This window comes from Pollicipes pollicipes, unplaced genomic scaffold (assembly GCF_011947565.3).
Source record: "Pollicipes pollicipes isolate AB1234 unplaced genomic scaffold, Ppol_2.1 Scaffold_6686;HRSCAF=7923_pilon_pilon_pilon, whole genome shotgun sequence".
NCBI classification, from domain to species: domain Eukaryota; kingdom Metazoa; phylum Arthropoda; class Thecostraca; order Pollicipedomorpha; family Pollicipedidae; genus Pollicipes; species Pollicipes pollicipes.
The window spans coordinates 42398800-42422470 of NW_023596921.1; the positions used below are offsets into that span (position 1 = coordinate 42398800).

Here is a 23671-nt window from a genome sequence, read left to right on the forward strand (position 1 = left end):
AGCGAGAGCACGGCGTAATGCCTATTGTGCAATACGAAAACATTTGTGATATCAGGGACGTTGTGTGAGACTAAGTGCGCAAATCCGCCAGCCTCGACTTTTGGTGTAGTCTAGCTTTCTTCAAGGGAACGAACTAGCCCACGCACTGTTTTCCATCAATGCAGCGGACGTGATTGCAAAATGTGCCAGTGCTCATGGCTGTCCCATCCATGGCCATCAGATTGTGTTTTCCTAACGTCTCAGAAGTATTTTTCAATAGCGCTGCAGTCAGTCTATCCCATACTAGCCAGCTTTGACGCAATGAGGCTGACAGAGGTCTCCCACGCGATGGAGGCTGAGGTGCTATGTTCACACCCATGCTGCAATGTGATTTTATTTCGGTCAGCATACGAACTTGTGAAGCTTGTTCACAAAATCCTAGATTGAATGTGCGTGCAGCACCCAAAATACAACAATATAACATTACAGAGTCGTAATGCATTCACAAACTGCGACAGCACCAGGTCCGTCACGGACGCCGAGTTATAACACCCTTAAAATTTCTCGCGCACGCCGACGCACGCTAACCAAAGCTCACCGAGCGGCGGGCGAACCTTTGGTTCGAGGACCGCAACACAGATGGAAGCACTGCAGGTGTTCGCCCCGCTTTCCGCCCGCTAATCGTCGTCTTCGTTTAAAATGTTCGTAGAGATGAGGTCGAACTCTTGCACTTGAGACTCGTCCGTTGTTACCCCACGTTCGTCCAGTGGATTTTTGATGCACTGAAAGGTGTAAAAACAGGTGTAAATACTTGGGCGTGGCCATCGCATCAGGGTCGTTAGGATGGCATGGGAGGGATCAGGGTGGAGATTCTCCCTATGTATCCTAAAATCAGATTTTTTGGCAACGAATGACGCGATGACCTTAAACTGCAAGGCCAATGCAGGCTGTGTGAATTAGTTGCAAGCTATTGCATAGTTACTGACATGGGTTGAGACTAGTTAACACAAAAACTGAAAAGATTACCGGCTTTCACACCAACAATTTACCAATGACACAACACCAATGCAAAGCGTTCACACCACAAGTTGGCGGGTTTTAGCGCTTGCCTGGGTCCTAGTCAGCCACTCAATAGCACAGTCGGTTCTCCGAAACCCTACGGACTACCCATCGTTGGTTTTTTGGGAAGCCTGAGCATTCGATGCCTGAGGCACTCGTTCCTCGAAACCAATGAGCATAACGCGTAATACCATTTTTGTGGTGGCCCGGGGCTTCTAGTTCGCCGGACACTGCGCAAATTACGAGAGCCTACGCTGTGATTGGAAGAACACAATCAACCAGGTCCCAGCGTTGTGAATAACCTTCAGAATAGCTATGGGTAAACGCCGGATGCTTTTGCTGATACGAGACGGAGCGGTGGCGACGAGGCGACGATGATGCGATACGAGGCACATACAAGGGTAGACTTAAATCTTATGGAGACAAGATGGCCTTGTCTCTAGGACGAGACGTAAAACATTATGTTATCATGAAAATGAAGTAATTCTAACAACGTTTCTACCTTTACTCCATCTCGTTCGCCATTTCAAGAAACAGCCAGACTCAGGTCTGCCGAAGACCAGCCAGACAGCTCCTATCCCGGCCATTCACGACAGCCTACCAGCGCCAGATTCAGTCGCTCTATCGGCATCTGTTCGGGGAAAAGCCAGGGCTTGAAGTGCGCATTGTGCCGCTTCTTCCAGCCAGCGTATTTGAGGCAGGCCTTGTGGAACCGCTTCACCATCTGCCGGAAGCGAGAGAGCGGTCAATACGGGGCAGCGGGCGAGGGTCACAGGGGTCAAGAGAGATGCGCACGGCAGCCCGCACCATGTTGTAATTGGCTGTGCATTTTGTCGTCGGCACGCCGCGTCAATAGGACTCGGCGGCGACCCTCAGGACGGCTCCCGCTCGCGATAGGGAGCGGCGGCGACCCTCACACCCTCTCCCGCTCGCGATAGGGAGCGGCGGCGACCCTCACACCCTCTCCCGCTCGCGATAGGGAGCGGCGGCGACCCTTACACCCTCTCCCGCTCGCGATAGGGAGCGGCGGCGACCCTCACACCCTCTCCCGCTCGCGATAGGGAGCGGCGGCGACCCTCACACCCTCTCCCGCTCGCGATAGGGAGCGGCGGCGACCCTCACACCTCTCCCGCTCGCGATAGGGAGCGGCGGCGACCCTCACACCCTATCCCGCTCGCGATAGGGAGCGGCGGCGACCCTTACACCCTCTCCCGCTTGCGATAGGGAGCGGCGGCGACCCTCACACCCTCTCCCGCTCGCGATAGGGAGCGGCGGCGACCCTCACACCCTCTCCCGCTCGCGATAGGGAGCGGCGGCGACCCTCACACCCTCTCCCGCTCGCGATAGGGAGCGGCGGCGACCCTCACACCCTCTCCCGCTCGCGATAGGGAGCGGCGGCGACCCTCACACCCTCTCCCGCTCGCGATAGGGAGCGGCGGCGACCCTCACACCCTCTCCCGCTCGCGATAGGGAGCGGCGGCGACCCTCACACCCTCTCCCGCTCGCGATAGGGAGCGGCGGCGCTCAGGCCGGCTCGCGCTGGCGGCAGGCGTGATGGGACACGTACAGTCAGTAATACAGTCAGGACACAAACAGTTGATAAGAAGCTGCTGCGCCGCATCATCTACAACTGAAGGCATTATTGGCAGTTCTCTGTGTTATGGGAGGTACAATAATGCAGTAAGTACCTGCAAACAAACCATATGTGGGCAATCGGAGAAGAAACTTTGTAGAATCTTACGAGACTGAAATGATGCTGCCCGGGACCGGAACACCTTCAGCGTGTTTTTACACCACGAATGTCGTGACATGACATGATAAGACATGATAGACATGATATCGCATGATAGACGTGCTAGACATGATCATGTCTATCATGACATGATAGACATGATCGCATCAGACATGATATAACACGCTCACTTATAGCTATTGGTTTGCTTTTCAGCAGAGAAGACTGCTCAAGACAAAACCATTTCTCTGTTTAGTGAATATGCTCCTAGATATGTCCTCGCTTGATTCTTATTATCTAATGTATTCACTTTCGTCGTACGTCATCGAATCCTTCACAACATTGAATGAGAGCCAATTGATGGCCGGTATATCTGGAAATCGTGCTCACAAACGCCAGATATGAATGACTCGAGCATTATATTTTTCTTGACCTTGATCACAGCGTGACGTATGAGATGGTAGATTTTTAATGAGGTTATTATGTCGTCACGAATGCCAAGGTGGCTTTCAAATCTTCCCCCATTGTGTTCTACCACATCCTTGCGGCCTTTAAACTCAAGAACCAGAAGGCTCTCTGGGTCTTAAACTGGGTATGGTTGTGAGCTGCATCAAAAGGTCTTTCATATGGCTATTTCAGGTTAAAACCCCATACAAATGTGGAGCACTTCTTTTAACGAAGGCATGCATCATAAATATTTGCTCAAAACATCTAAAAGGATACACTACTGTACTCAGAATTGAAAACCGCATTGAGTTATCATCGTATGTATGGTGTAAACCTGAAAGAGTGCGATTTCCTGGAAAATTTGGTCTCTGGCGTGACATAATTGGGTCAGCTGTTTACCTCAACATCAGTACTGCTACCAAGAACGATATTTCGTGGAGACCAATCCACTAGTTTCTTTTTTGGCTATAATCTATCTGCATTAATTTGAAAACGCCAGGGGGCCGCAAGAAACCATCCCATCAGTCCGCGTTATGAAAAACAGCGAATAGGACGACGGCTAAGGTCAGATCAGGTTTGGGTTCTGATGTGACCCCGAGTGACCTTTGCTCAGAAAAAATGTCCGGGGTAAAGCTGGTTGCGTGAGAAGGCCTGCGGGTAACCATTAGCAGCATGCTGACAAAACTGAAGATAGTACCTAATGCCATGCGATAGTCCTTGCACTATTACGACCTTATAGGCGAAGGAATGACGCAGAAGGCAAGGATGCCAAAACTCTATTTTCCGGTCAATATTCCGTGCATCGCCACGGGTTCATGCTCAGCACTCTCGAAAAGTAGGGGCGCAATGGTATCCGCAGTGCCCACTTCCCGTTCCTATACCTATGATAACCGCCACTCCGGTCGGTACCGGGCGACGTTCCTGTACAGCTGGTGTGATCGGTATCTGGCAGCTGGTTGCGCCAGCCAGAGGCGCAGCCAGGGTTTTCTTAAAGAAAGAGCCCGAAGCTCAGTGGGCACGCATCACGCCGATCTTAACTCGCTGTCCAGAGCCCTCTATAGCCAAAATATAAAACCGGGCCAAGGAGTGAGCCCGGGTTCCCCAAGTCCCTCACATGGCTGCGCCCCTGATGAAAGCCTTTGGCAACACATAGTTGTGACAACACTTTTTGGGTCATTCACTGCACTCCCAAAACGTCGCGAAGCCACTGTATCCAGCTATTTAACACGCGCCCGGGGTGGGTGGCTGTAGGCGACGTACTCGGGTGGGGTGGAGTGCCAATTTGACTCCCCTGAGGTCTCAAAAACTACGAGAGCTAGAGACAATAAACTCACGGGGTAGACAGACCTGCCTGTACGTGAACCTGCTCGTGTCAAATTTCGGGGTTCCCAGGTCATGGCCGTCGGGTCTTGTAAGGTCTTGCTAGGTCAAGCTTTAGGTCGGATCCTAAGTTATCTCAAGCATCCACATGCAACCATTTTTTTCTTGGTGCCTCTTCTAAGCAAAAGGCCACTGGTGTTTACTGAAGGTCAGTTCACGGTTTTTATCTGCAGAAGGTTACGATGGCCAAAAAGCTTCGAGACCGTTTTTACTTTTGAATTTAGATAAGCGTCCAGGACAACGCTAGGCAGTATGTTCCTACAAAAGTTGACCGGAAAGTGAACTAGGTCAGCGACCTAAGGCACTCATATAGGAACACTTCTCTAGTGATATCATTTGGTGATATCTGGTGACACTCATCTAGCTTAGTGACACCTTTGACCTTTATGAAGCTCATACAACACATTTTTTGACGTCCTACTTCTTAAAGCCAGGCCTCCAGTACAAAAGCAAGGTGTCTCTGACGTCACTCTTTCTTTATGCATGTCCCGAGTTCAATGAAATTGGTCGCTAAGTTCAGTTATCTGATTGTCTACAAAACTACCTCAAAGATGTGTGACTTCCTCTAACACTTCGTTGTCGCAGCAGATTAGACGATTCCCTAAGAGTGGCCTTTATTGACAGCCATGGCCAGGTTTTGCCTGGCATAGATCAGCGACCCTACAGAAGAAATTCATGTGTATACCAAACGATTAGCCATTGAATTGCCCACAGCTAAGGATGGCACGGCTCCACCACACTATTCGGAAGCTGTTTTGTAAAAAAAAATTGGAGGATGGTGGTTATACTGACCCCCACTCGGTAGCGTGTTAAAAGACATCTGCACGTTCCAAGGTGCGCCTTTGGAACATTAAGATAACCCGGTGTCAGAGGCATGACCCGATACCGACTCAGGTGTCAGAAGCGTAACCCAGTACCGGTTCAGGTGTCAGGGGCGTGACTCGGCACCAGCCCAGGTGTCGCTGGCGTGACCCGAAACCGACTCAGGTGTCAGAGGTGTGACCCGGTACCGGCTCAGGTGTCAAAGGCGTGACCCGGTGCCGACTTAGGTGTCAGAGGAGTGACCCAGTGCCGACTCAGGTGTCAGAGGCGTGACCCGGTGCCGACTCAGGTGTCAAAGGCGTGACCCGGTGCCGACCCAGGTGTCAGAGAAGTGACCCAGTGCCGGCTCAGATATCAGAGGCGTGACCCGGAACTGCCTCAGGTGCTAGCGCCGGCATTCCATGCAACTTTTGCGAGTCATTAGTAAAAGTTGTACCTGGGCGCTGCTGCCAGGCAGCATAAATTTTCCAAGCTACAACCAAGCACATCCTGGCTTATCCAATTTGAACTTCATGAAACGAGATCTTACGTGATTGATTATACGGTGTTCGTGGTCTGGACGTGCTGCGCCAGCATATGTCCCAGGTGGGCGATGGAAAAGGGGCGAGGGAAAACGAAGAAACGCGACGTGCAGGCCCAAAGTGTGGTAAAAAGGGAAGTATTACGCTTTGCTTGGCAACCCAGTCTGAAAAAATCAGGTTTACTGAGCACTGTATGCAACATGGCTGGATGAAACGGACGTGGAAAAGGGTGTGCAGTTTGATTTTAAGCCAGGCGCTGACGGCCGTCCGCATCAAGGTGGAGCTGACAGGATTGACTCACACTGTGCTAGCATTGAACCTAACCCCTGTGTCTCACAGGACTGAATAGAGCCAAATAAAGTGAAGCGCAGTGAGGCGACCCACAAATGAATGGATATTTTTGTGCTGACACGAAGACCAAGGTACTATCTAGTCATCAACTTATGTGGTTACCATTTACGCGTAACTCCTGCCAGTCACAAAGGGATCATTATCGTAGTCTTCTGTGTGATGCGTAAAAAAGAGTTATGTGACACTGAATTCGCGAGTTGAATGACTTCCTGTTAATTGATGAACTGATCTGATGTGCGCGGACTATATCTTCAGACTAAAAAAACTTCGGTCATGATTTTACAGCGGCAGAAGCAGGGCTTACACTATACTCGGAAGGAGTCCCACGTGTTGGCGTGGCATTTCCACTCATTGGCATCACGCCCTGTCGGCTTGTCTGCCGGGCTTGTTTGGGAAAACCACAGACATAAACGTGAAGTGGACATGATTATAATTGACTGAATACGTATATAACCAGCCATGTGAAAAGATTTCGTGGCTCAATCCCTCATCCCATGGACCAGTTGATGACAGGATACCGATCCCCGACGACGAGGCTCATTCTTAGTCCTTGCACGCCCTCGTCTGCCAGAAAATAGTTCGCGGGCATTTAAATGGACGGCTCAAACCCTCTCGACTTGCATGCGTGGAACACGTTGCCCACGCCTAGTCCAAAGGTGAGCGGCGAGCAGCACTTCAGCGTTATGGCGTTAAACACAGCACTGAATGCATCACATCCATTGCTGCAGCATAATGCGATAAGCCTCGGGACTGGCGCGGGCCAACGTTTCATCGGACGGCCGAGCAGTCGTCAGTCCGCCGTCATCTGGACCTCACACCCAATGTCGCCCGCCCACCAGAGAAATGTGAAGGCGGTAGAGGAGGCCAGCGGGGGCAACAGCGGCGGCAGGGGCGACAGCGGCCCGCTCACCTTGGGCACCAGCACCTGGGTGGCCTTGTTGGCCAGCCAGACAGGCAGCTGGCCTCCAGGGCTGCCGTAGGTTACGTAGTTGACCTGGCAGCTCTTCGGTGACAGGGGTCGCACCACGTACCCTGCAGCGAGGTCCGAGGTCAGAGGTTTATTAGCAGTCAGGTCGGATTGGATGCCAAAGGCCAGATCGATAGCTGGGCCAGGGCAAGGTCCTGGCTCAGGTCGTGTGAAGGTTAGAAACAGTTTACGGGCCACGTCAGCGGTCCAATAGGCGCCCGGTCTGAAGTGAAGCCCAAGGGCAGATCAGACAGCACGAGGTCGGGGATTTAAACCACAGGCAAGAGGTAAGGCCAGGCGTTTTAAGCCATAAATCAACGTGCACAGATTCCCACGGTGTCACAAGGACTCGCCCTCGTATCAGCTCTGCTCCTGTGCAATAAATACTCAAGGGTCCGTCCTGCTTGCGCAAGCGGGCAATGAACAACGACACCGTCTTGCACAGACAGACCCTGGTTGGTCTTCCTCAGCTGCTGGGCACGCTCAGCGTTTTTTTTTCTTCTTTTCTTTCTTCAGTTTGCATGTTGACGACCGGTGGAGTGTAGCCCCAACAAATGAAAGGGGCCGGGAGGTCATCCATGTGCCAGAGCTCGTAACGATATAGGATAAGGCAGCTCGCCGACGAACAAAAAGGACACTTTCTTGAACAGAATTAACATACTTCCGCGGCTTATCAATCCACACATTTGATTTTGTTTTCACCTGACAGCCTATTTCTTCCCAGGAAACACCTGTACATAGCGCCTAGCGGGAAGAACCATCATCGCTCGCGGAGGGTGTGAAAAACGAGCAATAATGCTGACCACGGGCGAGGTCAGGTAGAGGTCGGGGAGGGGGAGGGGTGGACACATCAGCCGACACGGAGTCTTTGGCTGTAGTCACGCGACTGTGCGGAGCTCGGAACTCGGAAGGGAGCTGACACGGAAGCCCGCGCGGCAGCCTGCTGCCAGGTCGGCGGTGGTTCGTGACCGAGGTGTTGCCTGCACGGCAGCGAATGGAGAGTCGGGGGCTGCACGGACAAGGACAGGGTTTTCTTCGCTCAAAGCAATGGCGTTCCGTGCGGGAGAGGTGCGATTATTTTGGCGGATAAACGCAGTCGATGGCCCCATTGCTGTATAGGGTAGCCATTGCAGTAGCGCACATGACCTGCTAGTGTACTAGCAGGCATGCCAAGTTGAATTACATCCTAGTCTTCCCAAGATGACTTCCCACGTTGTGTCATGACAAAACTCAAAGCCGCGGGCAGTTATCTCCGACCGTTCTGTATATATTCAGGTAAGGACGACAACTACCGCAGAGCAGTTGACAATGCGTTTATGCGGTGTTCATTAGATTCTATGGAACGCCATAATTGCACATAGATCCTCTTTGCTAATCCGTGTGCGCATTTAGCCTGGCCTGCTTCCTAGCGATGTTCATTTTTCAGAGAGAGCAACCTGCGCAAGAGCATAATGAACAGTAACGTCAGTCAGACGAAGATGGCCATCCCGTATACCCATATAGACGGACACATGTGTCAGCGAACACGCACTTGCTATTTCAGTGGACATTTTGCCAACACTACAAATTTTACTCCCGAAAGCACTAATTCAGCCTCGCGAGTTGCGAGCTTCACTAAACCCTAGTTTTCCGACAACAGCTAGGCCGCTTTGACGTGGGTTGTTGCCAGAGAAGACCTTGTCAAACGACTCTAAACGGTACTCATCGCCAGGCTAGCAGCCATCTTGTAAGATGGCGGGTGCCCGTCCGTTTTGTAGTTTCAGTACACGTACTGAGCTAGGTGTGAGAGTGGACCCGGCCTCTGTTATGCACACGCCCTTTTAGTCCGATTAAGTCATCAGTCCGCAGCTCGGCGATAAAAAAAAACACAGGAGAAGTGGATGTTGGCACGCTACTGAAGCTGACGCCAGGAACAGGTAGCTATGCCGCGAAGTGCGTTGTCTGCTCATGGCTCTGCTCTCCTCTATTGACGGCGAAAGAGGCTGGGAGGCAGACGCCAGGAGAGCTTTGTGGGTATGGCGTAGTTCCGTGGCGACCGCGACATTTGGATATCACCAAGAAATAACGCTGGAGGGAGTCTAATGCCTGACAGCGTCCCGGGAGACAGACGGAGCATTTTGAAACCGTGAAACACGACCCGGCTCCGCCAGCCGCTAACCGGACGACTGACTTTGGCGGCCTCATCTCATCTTCGCAGGCCGCTGGTGCCAGCAGAAACGAAGGCAAAGTGATAGTCATCAGGACGCCCTGCAATGCAGTGGCGCTCAGGGCTCTTAAAACTACGTTTCGCCCCGGTCCCCATGACGGCGGTTTACTACGGTTCAACGTAGTTTTACTTGTCGAACCGGTCCGCCGAAAGGAATGGTGCATTAAACTTGCCGACAATATAATGATTTTTTTCTGGAATTATTTTCCGCTTGCGTTGTCGAACAGGTACTGGTCAAACATGTGATCTTCAAGGCTTGCTCAACGGCCACATTTTGGGAAACAGTCGATGCAACGAACTTCTTGCCACGATTAGATTAAAGGGCAAGTCAATCGCTTGCCACGCAGAAAAAACATCTCGCAGCTTGCGATACACACTTTCGTCAACATCTCCAGCCAGACACACCCCTGCACTTTCTGCCCAGTGCACTACGTCTGGCAAACGTGGCCATGCTTTCAGCGCAAATATGCACATGATCATTTTCATACACCGACATGCACTTAAAGTATTTACATAATGTTAGACCCTGAATTGATTTGATCCGTCTGTACTGCATTGACCTACAGGTCTCGTGGCACCCTCCGCCATTTACATTATGCGAGCACTAGCGAATCACCGGTCGCTGGATATGCTGACAGCCGCTAACTCAGCACCGGATGCTGCCAACGGATACAAGTTCTGGGCACTCCCGATGAGCGCGAGCTATTCGGCATTCCCAGCGACACCTCGGCCAGCAGCACCTCCGTGCGTATAACCAGTGACCAGGTGCCCACGTGCCGTGTTTGCATTTAGGCATTTAACGCCGTGAGGCATTTAACGTACTGGATTTCACCCTTCAACAGCCTGTTACGCACGATTTCAATCCATCAGCAATCAGTGACAGTCACGAATGACGCGCCAATCGCCCAAGCAATTCAAGACGATGTCTGTTGTGACGACCTCCTCCAAGTCTCTCATTTCAGACGTACTTAAGCCAGGATTGCAGCGACCTCCATACGAGTCCGAACAGACACGGCGGGACAGACGGCCAGAAAACTCCCGACCCTCACCTGAGAGGTAGTTCAGCGCCCTGACGAAACCTTTCCGGGGCGGGAACTGTTGGTGCGACACCGAGTGCCCCAGGCTGTAGTACTCCCGGCCCGTGTCCAGCCACGAGCGGAGCACCACCAGGTCGCGGTTGCAGAGAGGCGAGGGGCAGGCCACTGGAACGAGGTCACGATGGGTGACGTCACGGTCGCGGTCCCGGCTGGCGATCACGACCGCGTGACAAAGTGTCAAATACCTGACGATCGAGTCTATGGAGTATCGGCCGCACAACATCGGCAGGGACCGGCAAAATAATGGCGGCAGGGAAAGATGCTTTAACGAAACATAGCGGCAAGCCAAAATATCAAATAGTCAAAGGTGCCGGATTAATATTCGAACGGAGAATGATGGCATAGAGAAACCCAAAGTACTGCCGAAAATATTGACAGGGATAAAGCACAACATAGTAAATGACCAGTTGGGAAAATATCGACGAGATGAAGCTCGCCGGGGATAAACACCGCAAAAGAAGCAAAACAAGTTTATTTGGTATGTGGCGATGGTCGAACAAAGAACTGCACGCGCCGCGCGTGCAAACTAATGCCTACCAACCATATTCCGTCGTGAGTATTTGCCCATAGGCTATGCTAGGTGGGGTGCGGTGAGGTAAACTTGGGCTTGGTTAGCTCTTGGCTTAGAAAATCGGCCCGGAAATTGATGGATCCAACATTTCGGGAGCCCGCTGCAAAATATCATACCTAACGTACACTCAACAAAATCACCTCTGTCGTGCCTCCGAGAAGAAAGTGGACAATTCTGACCGATTCAACGGTACTAACCACGACTATAATGCTTAGATTGCTAACTAGCTCTAGGTCCCCAGATACGATGGGGCAATATAGGCATAGCACGTGGCCCTATTAGAATACACCTGTCAGATTATTCGCACCATAACAGTTTTGGTTGTAAAATGTCCGCGAACGCCAGAATAACAGAGGCTATCTTAAAACAGTGTACAATCTTGTATGCAGAACATAACTTGCCAGGTTTAGTCTTAGGCAGCCATTTTAGATTTCCGCATAGGTCTGTTACGCGCTTTTTTTGTGCAGTAAAATCCGTAAGATTAACTTAAGCACCATATGCAAAGCAATGGTGCTAAGTGGTGCTAATGGCTTCTTTTCCTGCTGCCCACGCCCGAATGTAACCACCAAGACCGTTGACCGGGTCATTTCCGGGAAAAAGCATAACTCCCGTGCATATGCACACCACCATTGCGATATATTGTGCTTTACATACGCAATGACGTACCAACGGCTTACAACCGCAAAGTATACGCAACTTCTCCTCGCTTGCCGATTGCACACATGCCTTGGATAATTCCGAACTTGCACCCAGCAACAAACTGCTAGGCATCGAAGGTCTCAACTTGACGTGCTATCGCTTCTCCATCGCCGAACGTCTCGATGGAGCTGTTTGCCGTGTTTGTCATCGCCGAACGTCTCGATGGAGCTGTTTGCCGTGTTTGTCATCGCTGAACGTCTCGATGGAGCTGTTTGCCGTGTTTGTCATCGCTGAACGTCTCGATGGAGCTGTTTGCCGTGTTTGTCATCGCTGAACGTCTCGATGGAGCTGTTCTCCGTGTTTGTCATCGCTGAACGTCTCGATGGAGCTGTTCTCCGTGTTTGTCGCCCACTGCGCGGCAGTAATCCGGATACCAGCCGAGAGAAGCAAGGAAATGAACCTTTAGGGAAATGTAGCGGGCCATTTCCTGGAAGCTTGGCTGCAGCTCTCACATCATTTGTTGGTAGCTGTCCATATCGACGTTCAACAGGAAATTAACTGCCATCGTTCAAAAGGCATTTCAGGCGTTTCTCCCCCATGCCCATGAGGATGAGTCGAACCGCTCGCTTCTGAAGAGATCACGACTTTGTGACCCAAGAAACATTTTTCCGTGATTTGAGCCCAACTGAACCAGGAAAAATATGGCTCAGGTACCCGAAACATGGATCATGTTTATTTATGCCCTTCATAACAATGCTCATAATGCCCTGTTTAGTATGCAGAGAATATGACCGAATATCACTGAATTCTACCGCAGGTAAATGCCTATGTTCTTGGTGACTGGTGTCAGGTTCTGTCGAATAGGCCATTTGTCTTTCTGGGATCGCACGTTTTTGCCAGACTGTCCCACTCCCATGCGAAACAGCAAAGTCTCGAGTAGCCGAGATGTAGTCCAATCAATCTCGCAGCAATCCTGGTGTCCCCGCAGACTCGTCACGTGTTTTCTCTTAGTTTATAAAGCCCGGAAGATATTTAATGTCACTATATGTTTCCTTCCTATACGACGCATAATCATCTGGATTTCACGGGCAGCACTTGGCCACTACGCCGGAGGCTGGATCTCCGGATCGGTTTCGACACGTCTGTGAATAAGCTCGCCTGATCAGGGTGGCAATGTTGAGCGCTACGGTCGGGCCGCTGACATTGTTGCTACCAATGATGGTGCTCTACATACTGAAGATTGGAGCCAGATTGTTCTGGCAGTTACCAAATGATGGAACTTCACTACGACCATGCTGCTGTTGTTGCCTGGAGTGCAGTAGTTCGGCCTTAATCTCGGGGGTCCAAGTCAAAATCTCTGGGAAGTCTTCCGGTTCGCATTGTGCGATCCTGCGTGGTCCATGGGCGTACCACGTCATGTACTGAGGGGTTCACGGACGTCCTGATGTTGATGGATCGCACGAATGACACACTTTGTGATCCATTCTGGCTTCTGGTTGCGTAACAAATAAGTTGGGGATGTGGGGCTCAAAACGGCAACTCCATTTCCGCGAGGCACGGATCAGATAATAGGTGGAACGTTCGGATAGTTCATGGCTTACTTTTTCATCTTCCAAATACCTTCGTGAACTGACGGCTGACGCAGACAGAAATATTGGTCACCACTGAGCTCCGTCAGCGTAAGCCCCACACCGCCGGCGCGGCAAGAGCTATCGATCGCCCTCCGCCCTGCAGCTATCTGCCAAGCTTTATTGCACAACAATTGCACCTTGTGTGTGTGTGGGGGGGGGGGGGGGGGGAAGGGAGGAGACGCCGCGCCATGACATTTACCCAAGCCTGCTTTGGCGACGTACGTCTCAATGCGGCTATAAAAGAACCACGGGTAAACCATGAAAAAGCGCAGGTCCCGTGGGGACAGACCCATACAGCGCAGGTCTCCGTGAGGGCAGACCAATACAGCGCAGGTCCCCGTGAGGACAGACCCATAGAGCGCAGGTCCCCGTGAGGACAGACCCACACAGTGCAGGTCTCCGTGAGGATAGACCCATACAGTGCCTGCCAGTCCAGCTGTTGAGAGTATGGCGGCGTGAGCCACGCGTCGTCACAGCAGCATCGTGTAGTTACTGGCGTAGTAGAAGATCTGGTTGTTCGGGTTCAGGCAGCCGCCGGTGTCGATCGCCAGCATGCTCTTGTCATAGTGCTTGGTGTAATCGACGTCATGAATCACGTCGTACACCGTAGCGGCGTCCACGTCTGTGTAGGTTGTGCTCGCCTGCCATGCATGGGAGGCATCGCTGTAGATGTCGAAACTCTAGGCGGGTTCAAAACAGGCTCGCACTTATACCATACCGAACCAGCTCAGAGCACTACAACGCAGACGCTAATCGTGCTGTCGAACCGGTTGGTGTAAGAATTCGTTGCCAATTCATTAGTTAATATGTCCCGTAGCAATTCTAGCAACTGTATGAGCCCTTTTAGTAGGTTAGCTTGATAATACGTGACGTTCAAAAAGCTTACCTTCATCATTTTGCACTCTTTCTCGTCTGGCTGTTTGGTCCACACTTTTGTGGAGTTGTTACAGAAGTCCAGCTTCCATCCGTCATGGTTGTCGGCCAATGCCACCAGCTGCCGAAAGTCCTGGTCCTCCGCCACCCGGACCTCACCCAACCGCATGACCCTGACCTGGCCAGTCGGCTCACCCGCTCTGACAATCTGGGAATGGCACGTCAGATCAGTATCTCGGGTCGGCGGCCATTCATGTGGTGGTGGTTGATCGGATGAGGGAGCCGGCCGTCTTTCGATTAATTTTTACAGACATGGGAGCCGGTCGTCTCTAGGTTGATTTTTACAGGCATGGGAGCCGGTCGTCTCTCGGTTGATTTTTACAGACATGGGAGTCGGTCGTCTCTTGGTCGATTTTTACAAACACACATGGTCGCGCTTGTTGACGCACGTGCTGCCATGCTGTCTCACGTCAGATCCAGAGGACACGTTAACAGCTGGCATGGCGCCTAGACCATGTCCTCGCAGTCATGAGAACGCTGCACGGCACAATCAGGTGAAATCGACACGCAGCCAGCTGGACTACTTGACGCTTCTTAAAACAAAGACCATGTAAAGTAAACCATTTCATGAGGGATACTATGCCCAGAGCTGGGCTAACATGAACTAACCAGGCAAACGTGTTTGCGAGTTTGTGCCCATAATAGTGCAAACAGATTTTGTGTCTGTAACACGAACGGCGAGTTTGTGTCTATAATAGTGGTGGATGACCTAACTCGAACAGGGCCTTTGAAATTTCCAACGCATGACCTGCCTTCCTTGCACAGCCTGATCACCTCCCAACTGAAACAAACTTTTGGGCTTATGACGAACTCAATATGTAAAAGAAACCACATTTTTGGACGATATTCAAGCACCAAACGTTGGATTGATAGCGGTCATAAGAGCACTGTTCCGGTAAATGTGGACGTCTCCTTCGAAATAGCAGCCCAGATGATTCATACTCTGTTCGCCAGTGATCACTTATTGCTTAATGGTTCCCGACCGGCCTTAGCCTAAACTGCCAGCTGCCTTAAAAATGACTCTGCCTTTAATCCCATTATTAAAGTGTGTTGAGGAGGCGATTCGGTAACTCGGGGTTTCGCTGTTTTCTCTCCGAAAATTTGTGTCCATGACAGGCGCAGGAGCGGCACCGGAGTCCGACTTTGAGAGGGACTCCCGTGAAATTTGGCGATGATGCTGAGATAGTGATTGGCACGGGGTTTGCGCTCGCTGAGTTGCTTCTACAGGAATTGCTGCTGTTTCCGGTACGTGAAACAGTTGCACTATAGGTGTCTTTAAATTAAGCAATATACCAAAAATGAAGGAGCATGGCAAAGGTGATTACAGGACTGGAAAATGGTGAGTTTCCTTACACTGCAAACGACATTACGGGTCGTCAATGCGGGCAAATAAGGGATACTTTTCGGCATCAATTTAAATCGGTATCGGTATTACGTTAAGCTTTGCATTTTCTGACCATCTTTGCACTTTCAACCGATCCATCTTCCATCTATACATCTATCTATCCATCTCCCACCTCAGTGCAGCAAACATCATTTAGAAATGCAATGACATGTCAGAAGCGAGTACAGGAACGCCAAAAGAAGAGGGGGGGGGGGGGGGGTTAGTGCAGTGCACGGAGACCATGGCCGAAGACCGTTATCAGGCAGCCAACGGCGGCTGCTTCAAAAGGCTTCGCTTTTTAAGGTTACGCTTCAGTAAGCCACGCTTCAATAAGCCACGCTCGATTGCCCGCATCCTTCTTTCACCTGAAAATTGCATACACCTATGGGGCATGTTCACACGCGGTATGCAGGCACCGTAATTCATTTCGAAGAGAGATCAGCATTGTGGCCGACAGTCAAAATATATTTCTGATTTCGCCGTCTCTTTCCCCTACCCTGGCACCACCTACGGCGATATTTTGGGATTTTACTTTCTTTTATGATGCCGTGGTAATGTACCATCGCCTATGTTCACTAAAAACGTGGTAAAAAATAACTTTGAAAGTTCCGTTGTAATTCTCCCTTGTTCTGTATCTTGGATACACCAAGCAATTCTGAATCTTGAAATGCTATCTTGAGATGGGATTTTTGGAATTATTAGCTGTCGACCTGCGTTAGTTGCGTCAAAGTCGGGCGAAACGTGGCTTATGATGTCGGGAGGATAATAATCACGTCTGGAGGGATTAAAAACCCAAATCGAAAGCCGTTTGCCTTTTGATGATCGACCAAGTACTTATCGAGACATCAAGAAGAAAGGGGTGCGGACCGACGCCCCCTGACATGACATATATTTAGCATGTCCTAAATAATGTGTATTAATGGGGTAAATTGTAAAAATAGGGTTGTATTCAAGGGTTCCAGAAATAATGTCCAGGATTGGTGCAGATGGTTAATTTCCGTTTCTGTACATTTTAACAAAAGGCAACGATGCGTTTATGCAGTATTCAACAGGTACATTGGTCATTCCACGACTATTCAACCGGATGACAGCACGGCGTCCGTTTCAGTTTTGACAAAGACAATTATATGAATGACTTATGCGGCCAAAACACGATTCTGAAAGTTTTAGAACGCTTTAGTAGGGCGCGCCAAAACGAACTAAGAGCTGATGCGAATGCGCGATGACGTCACGAGCCCTATTTTCAACTTGCTCTAGAGAAAGCAATTTGCGGAGCACAATGCTGGAATAAGTGCAATAGAAAACAAAAAAACCCTACATTTTTGGAACCATGGGTTAATATCACACACAGGGCAATGATCAATTCAAAACATATTGTGACCTAGCTTGGCCTTTGACCCCTTTTTCTCAAACAATTTGGCTCTTCGATTGGTTTTAAACCGACACGCATCTGAAAACGATTGTTATGACGTTCTGACTAAAACAAGAAACCGATTGAATCTCTTCTAGACTGGTCGCAAAACGAATTTGACCGTTGGCGGGTCACGCACATGGGCACGCCATAAGCCGACCACCCGGTGTCGGGTGACCAGTGGTGATCGACTCACTCCGTGGGGAACAGCCATCGTGGCCTGGAAACCAACTGGCATTCCGCAGCAAGGTGAAAATGAAGAACGCGTTTTGATCAATCTTACGTGCCAGCCATTAATCCCGAGTCATGCACGTTGAGAACCAAATTATGCTTCCGTGATGTTGCGTGCAGCCATATATCATCACTTCACTATATCATCACCTACAAAGTCATCGTGGATAGCAAGTTAGCTCACTACTCATTTGCTCTTGTCGGTTGATGAACAAATACAAAATGAAACTAACAGACTCAGATGCTTTATGGATTACGCTGCATTCTAGCATTTCACAAAAAGGAAACTGATATTTGTTTGAAATGGGAAGTCATTCCTTCGCAATAAAACCATTTTGAACCTACACAATAACAAATTATATCAAAATGTAGCACTGACGACGCAAATTCAAGTGGCCGAAATTCAAAGTCCGGGGAGAAACCAGGTTTTGGGGGGAGGTTGAATCAACTTGTTTGGCTGAGCTCCTCGAACAGATTTTAGAAAGTGACGCCCCTGCTCCAAAGTAATGCACACAAATGCCACCGCTGTCATTACTGCATCTCATTAACACACCCAGTCCGTGGCGAGGGCGCAGAGAGGACCGCGCTCATCACGCTTGTTAAGCACTTCCATGGACGACGAAACAAAAAATTGCATTTCCTAAGCCGGCAAACTTTTCCCCGGCCGTATGCATTAGAGTTGCAATTTTTCCTAGATGACCTCGCGATCCGAGCACCTTTTTCCATGGCTGAGCCCGAGACTGGATGTAGATCAGGGGCTTGTGTTCACAGATTGTGTAGCTCCAGCATATCCACTTGTTCACGGGACAGCATCAATATTTGAAACGGCAGAGACCGATGTTAATTCTGTAAGCTGAAAAACGATTTGTCACCAGTTTCTACCAAACTCCTCAGATAGGAGTTCTTCTCTAGATAAATGTCAGAAATTTTACGCAAGCTCCTGCTTCATCATTCATGCTTCGGGTCAAATGACTCTACAGATAACTTCAGCTTGACACGCCAATTCTGCACATTTGTAACCGCTTATCACATTTCTAATAATATTTGTTGGTGATGATGGCGAATGATTTGCACCGCAACCACCTTAATATTGTTATGCTGCAGAAACACTTTTGGTTCCACTATCTTTCCACGAATTTAACCCCGTTATGTTATTAAACATTCCTCGGAGGCACTTGCTGACAGCGGAAAAAACTGCAGGTCTTCATTTTCTCACCGCGCGGCAACACAGCTCTGCGCACGATGGCGCGCTATGGGTCACCCGGTCCGTATGCTCAAAGCCGGCAGCGATTAAGATGCGTGATGTATCGAAGTCTATATGTGCGGTCCCAAGCCTGCTTAGCCAGAACACGACGTAACTTGGCTCCGGCTCAATGCCAGATTGAAACGCAATAGTGCAATTTCAGAATAGATGGCTGTTTCTTGTATTATGTGGGGCTAAACCTCAACTTTATATGTTAGTTGTCGATGTGTCGTGAAAACTCGGAACGTAAGACGTTGCCATTCACGCGTTTCGTGAAGGACGGCAGGTATGCACGGTGAATTAGCACGCATTCGTCATTCAAACATTATTCCGGAAAAATATCTAAAATTTCGGAAGAAGTTCTAAGGTTTTAGGTTTTAAGATTTTACCTAGTTGTAAGATATTCATGAATGGTTTCAAGGTCGCGGTCACGGTTCCCGACGGAGTGAGCCCATCGCGCCCAGTCAACGACACCGGCCGACACATGACACCAGCTTATGGCGTGCCGCCGTGCCTGGTCCCCCACAGTTGAAATTCGAGTTGCAATCGATCTAGAAGAGTCCCCATTGATATCTTCGTCATTTCTAAAAGTCAATAAATTGTTTTTTTAGTTGCATTTTGGTTTGAAGAAAATTAAACTATGTTTTTAGAAAATGAGGCCGAAGGCCAATGCACATCACAATGTGTACCTAAGAGACATCGAATGTTATATTGACCCATGTTTCAGAAAATACAGGTATTCAGCTTATCGATGCATTTATTCAAAACATTATGCTTCCCAAAATATATTTTGCTAGAGCAATTTTACAACCAGTATTTGTAGCGTCATCGCGTGTTTCATCAGCTCCTAGTTACTTATCCGTACGTCATACGGCTCTAAAGCTTTCAGAACCCTGCTTTGGCCATAAAATGACCCCCAATATACCTCTTTGTCACATTTGACAGGGGTGGCGTGTTGAGGTGCACTCAACCGGAGTCGGTTTGTCTTGGAATGACCCATGTGCCTGTTGAATAGTGCACGGCCCTGCAGCATGCAGCGCAAAGACGACAGGGCATACATATATGTAACAGCGCAAAGGCTACTATGCATATAAATATGCAACTACCTGCATTAATGCCTACACATCATATGTGCTGATATACGATATGAACCATATGTGCGTACGTCTGACAAGAACAAAGCAGACATATGGCACACAAGTAGGCGCAAGGGGAAGCCGCAGGTGAATCATTCGGTTGCGAGCAGGGTTTTCCACCGGAATTTAGCGTGGACCAACCTTGTGGCTGGAAAATACTCGACATCCGTCTACACTCATTCATGCATCGTTGGAAGGCAGGAAGCCAAGAACTTGATGTACGTGGAACTGACAAGTTAGCGGCAGTCTGGAGCCACGAACCTTCCCTTCTCTTATTTGACAAAGATTGCTCATAAAGCTCCTTTAACGTGCAAGGTCGTCCTTGCACTTCCCGCTACACAATGTGCGTAAGTGCATACGGTTCTTGCGGACTACTACTCGCGATAACCGGCTCAGCCTTATCACCAGCTATAGATTCTCACCGTCTTTATAATTTTCACGTAACTTCGCTTTTGTATCGCGTCCACCGATAAACTGAACAGCCCTTTACCCACGGATAGAATCGGCTGCCTTTCAGGCGAACAAAACGGCTGCCATGGTAGCGAACCGCCCGCGTGTTGACGTGATCGATTTCGGTGGTGCACAACTGACGCGCGAGCCTGGCGGCCCAAGGCTGCACGACGGGGTGGCCGTCGCACTCCGCGGTTCGGCCGTTGTTTGGGAAGCTTGTTTCGGCCGAGGACGTCACAAACCCTCGTGAGGTTCGAACAGCGGCAAAGGAGACTGTGGTGTGATTGGTCGGTAGCATGCACTGGTCATGGCACATGCGCTGAGTGAATGCATGGTCAGAGTCGTGACGGCGTAACAGCGCGTGACGGCGGAACATCGCGTGACGGCGTAACATCACGTCGGCAGGCGCTGAAGCAAACTATCGACGCTCGGACGCCGGTCCTGGGCTGTCAAGGGCAGTTAAAACATTGAAAAACATATCGCGCTTGCCAAGTTTGTTGTCCGAACTCTCTCCAAACCACACGAGTACAAATCCATCTGGTCGAGCGGTAGCTAACCGCTTTTATGCTTACTGGTCCTTATACTGATACTTCGGTTCAGTATTGATGATGACTTGCAGCTAACTGTGTTTTATCTACACCATTACATGCTGAGGCAAGGGTATTTCGTTTCGTTATCTTCAGGGTCGTTTATTTTGTTTCGAATTCCTCGAACAGCACTGAGGCGAGATCGATACGTTATAGAGCACATGTATACATTTCGAATTACAATGAACATCATTTAACATTGCTAAGCATCATTATTTACCCTTCTCTCGAGCACTGGTGCTCGACCAGTAGTCAAAGATAAGCTTTATCATCGGAAATTTAAGGTTTTCTTCATAAGATGTCGACCGCAGTTAAGTGATGCCCGGAAATTCAAAAGAAATGCAGCTTTAACAACATCACTTAATGGCTGCTATGGACAAATACAATAAGAGATCCCATTTGCAGGGGAAGTGTCGCTAGGGAGGAGATCTGACCCGCCCGCTCTCTATCGGCGGATAACATACTGAAAGCAAAATAACCATTGCTATGAATGCTCGAGGCTGCGCGTACTGAATACCGAGCACGCGGTTCAGCCGAGGCTGGCTACACTTCTGCGTCAATCATGGTCCAGCGCACGAAACATAAACTATATTTGCTCATGAAAGTTATCAACTGTACTAAAACTAGTCCCCGAACGAACTTTAGATACCAGGTAACCTTTAGGTAGGTAGTTAGGTCCAAGGTCACCCTTCTAGAGCGGATTTTGACGCGAAGACCTTGATTGCCCAACAACCTCGATCGGCCTTGACCGGACTATCCAGCTGCCCTGACGACTCATCCACAGCTGGGGAACTATGTTTTGCCTTCGAAATAACGGGTAGATCACCCTCTCTCACGGCTGCAATACCTTTAAATCGTGCTTTGTTCAGGGAGGGCTGCAACCCGCAGCTGGCGTAGGCACGATAACGCCTAGCTGCAGCTCAGACCGATACCATATCGTCTATCGTTAGCGGATAGGACCGCTCACACGCTGTGAAAAGGAACCGCTGAATAGCTGCTGCCAGCTGCGCCAGCTGAGACGTTGCTTTAGACCGCAGAAGCAGTAAAATTTCGCGACGCCAGTCACATGATACGGGTTTGCCACGAGTACAACTATTTGGAATTTTCGCAGTAGTACATTCCTGATCCTCCATTCTTTGCACGGCGCACCGCTATCAGGTTCGGAACTGGAAGAGCGGACGCAGACATTCCATACCGACGTGAGCGCCCTCGCTGTCGTGCCGTGCCGCTGTTCAAGACGTGAGCGCCTCGCTGCCGTGCCGTGCCGCTGTTCAAGACGTGAGCGCCTCTCTGCCGTGCCGTGCCGCTGTTCAAGCCGTGAGCGCCACACCGCCGTGCCGTGCCGCCGCTCGAGACGCCGCTCAGCCACCTCCGCCGTCCGCCGCCGCCGCCGCCGCCGCCGCGCCACCACGTCAACCGTCCGACTGGGCCGGCCCGCCGACACAGGTGGCCCGGCCGCCCCTCCCCTCCCTTGCCCCTCCCCCGCCGACGCTGTGTCGATGCGCCCAGCTCTGTCGACGCCGCCGGCGGCTGGACGCTGCGGTATGGATCCGCCCGGGTTCGTCCTGCTGGCTGTTATGAAGGCCCGGGCTGCAGTGTTGGCAGCGGGCCCAGGCCCGGCTGGCTTCGCCGGGGTGGTGATGTAGGTCGGGGTCGGTCCGAGGCCTTGTGCGTGGTCAATGCGGGGGCCTTTTGAGGCCGTTAAGGGTGTTATGGTGAAGCACTAGCATCACAAAAGAGACTGCAACTGGCAGGTTCAGTGTTGGGGCCATGGTCAAAGACAACGGCGGATCCAGGGGTGGAGGAGGTAGGGAAAGGGACCATACTCCCAAAAGCCGTGGAATTAAGATTTCAGCCCACAAAACGCTGGGGCGCGTGCTATTCTGTGCATGCCGCGTCATGTTTCCAACTTTTTAATTGCGTAGGTTTCTCGTTTTGGTACGGCCGGAGCAGTCGCTGTTTCAAACAGTCAAACGCGTATCCGCAGCGTACGACGGTTGCGAGTCTAGCATGAATAGTCCGTTACTAGTGGGTGGTTAACCCGCCATCCCAGTGACATTTCGAAAGGTGACTTAACCTGTTATCCCATTTATTGGGTTCCCAAAGACCCGTTAACTTCAGCTTCACACCCAGCCTATCGTCACATATTTATCCTGCTCCCCGCATTTATATATATATATATATATATATATATATATATATATATATATATAAAGTAGGTGTGGATGTGGGTGTGAGAGCCACGTTGTGTTTTGAATGACATTCTGCAAGAAACCGTTTGCCCCCCCCCCCCCATCCAAAATGGCTAGATCCGCTCCTGGTCAGAGCTAGGACACCAATACCATGGCGAGCGCTTAGTCACAAAAGTGCCAACAGGAGAGCCCTTTATGCAGCTGAGACAGCCTTCCATGCTACAAAGGTTGCCGTCCGCGTGGCTAACGGCCGGTGACCGCTGAGCGGCAACTGGTGAGTTTGCCGGTCAGAGTCCCAAGGGCGTTCGGTCTGCCGGCGTCATTTGGCCGCTGGCCAAAAGAGCCAGCTGCTGAAACACGGGCGGAGTCTTGCAAACTGTTGGCACGTTGGAGAGGCTTAGAAGGCAAACATGGGTTGCTGAACTGGCATTGACGCACCCGGCTGGTGGGGCAGGATGTTCGTAACAAACTAGGAGATAGCGATCAGATCCAGACTTAATTCCCGCAAAAGTTGTATCTAGGTAATACATAAACGATCGCGGTCTGCTTCAAAGCGCGTGTCCGCCTTCCCTTCGTCATGGGGGCCGAACCCCGAACTTCTGCAAAGGTCGACATCACGATTGTGATGGTACGATGAAAGGAACGTTTTAAAACGATATGAATGCCCTTTCCCCAAGCCTTCGACCCAAAGCTGAACCCCCA

General features: G+C 50.4%; 1 protein-coding gene across 1 annotated transcript; it reads right to left on the minus strand.

Annotated features, from left to right (window-relative positions):
- Window positions 1-384: 384 nt before the first annotated feature.
- On the minus strand, window positions 385-21979 carry LOC119108582 (START domain-containing protein 10). Its single transcript, XM_037232171.1, has 7 exons — window positions 21973-21979; window positions 14289-14483; window positions 13896-14043; window positions 10514-10666; window positions 7202-7323; window positions 1640-1762; window positions 385-761 (listed from the first exon to the last, which is right to left on the minus strand). The coding sequence occupies exons 2-7, from the start codon at window positions 14442-14444 to the stop codon at window positions 657-659; spliced, it is 807 nt and encodes a 268-aa protein (XP_037088066.1). The 5' UTR covers window positions 14445-14483; window positions 21973-21979; the 3' UTR covers window positions 385-656.
- Between the last annotated feature and the right edge of the window lie 1692 nt (window positions 21980-23671).

Bases quoted from the DNA above. Each gene is read 5' to 3' on its own strand.
- LOC119108582 (XM_037232171.1), bottom strand. From the start codon at position 14,444: ATGCGGTTGGGTGAGGTCCGGGTGGCGGAGGACCAGGACTTTCGGCAG. The intron at 14,044-14,288 runs GTAAGCTTTTTG...CATGCATGGCAG, and splicing joins AAGAGTGCAAAATGATGAAG to GCGAGCACAACCTACACAGA. The intron at 1,763-7,201 runs GTGAGCGGGCCG...CGCTTCCGGCAG, and splicing joins CCCAGGTGCTGGTGCCCAAG to ATGGTGAAGCGGTTCCACAA.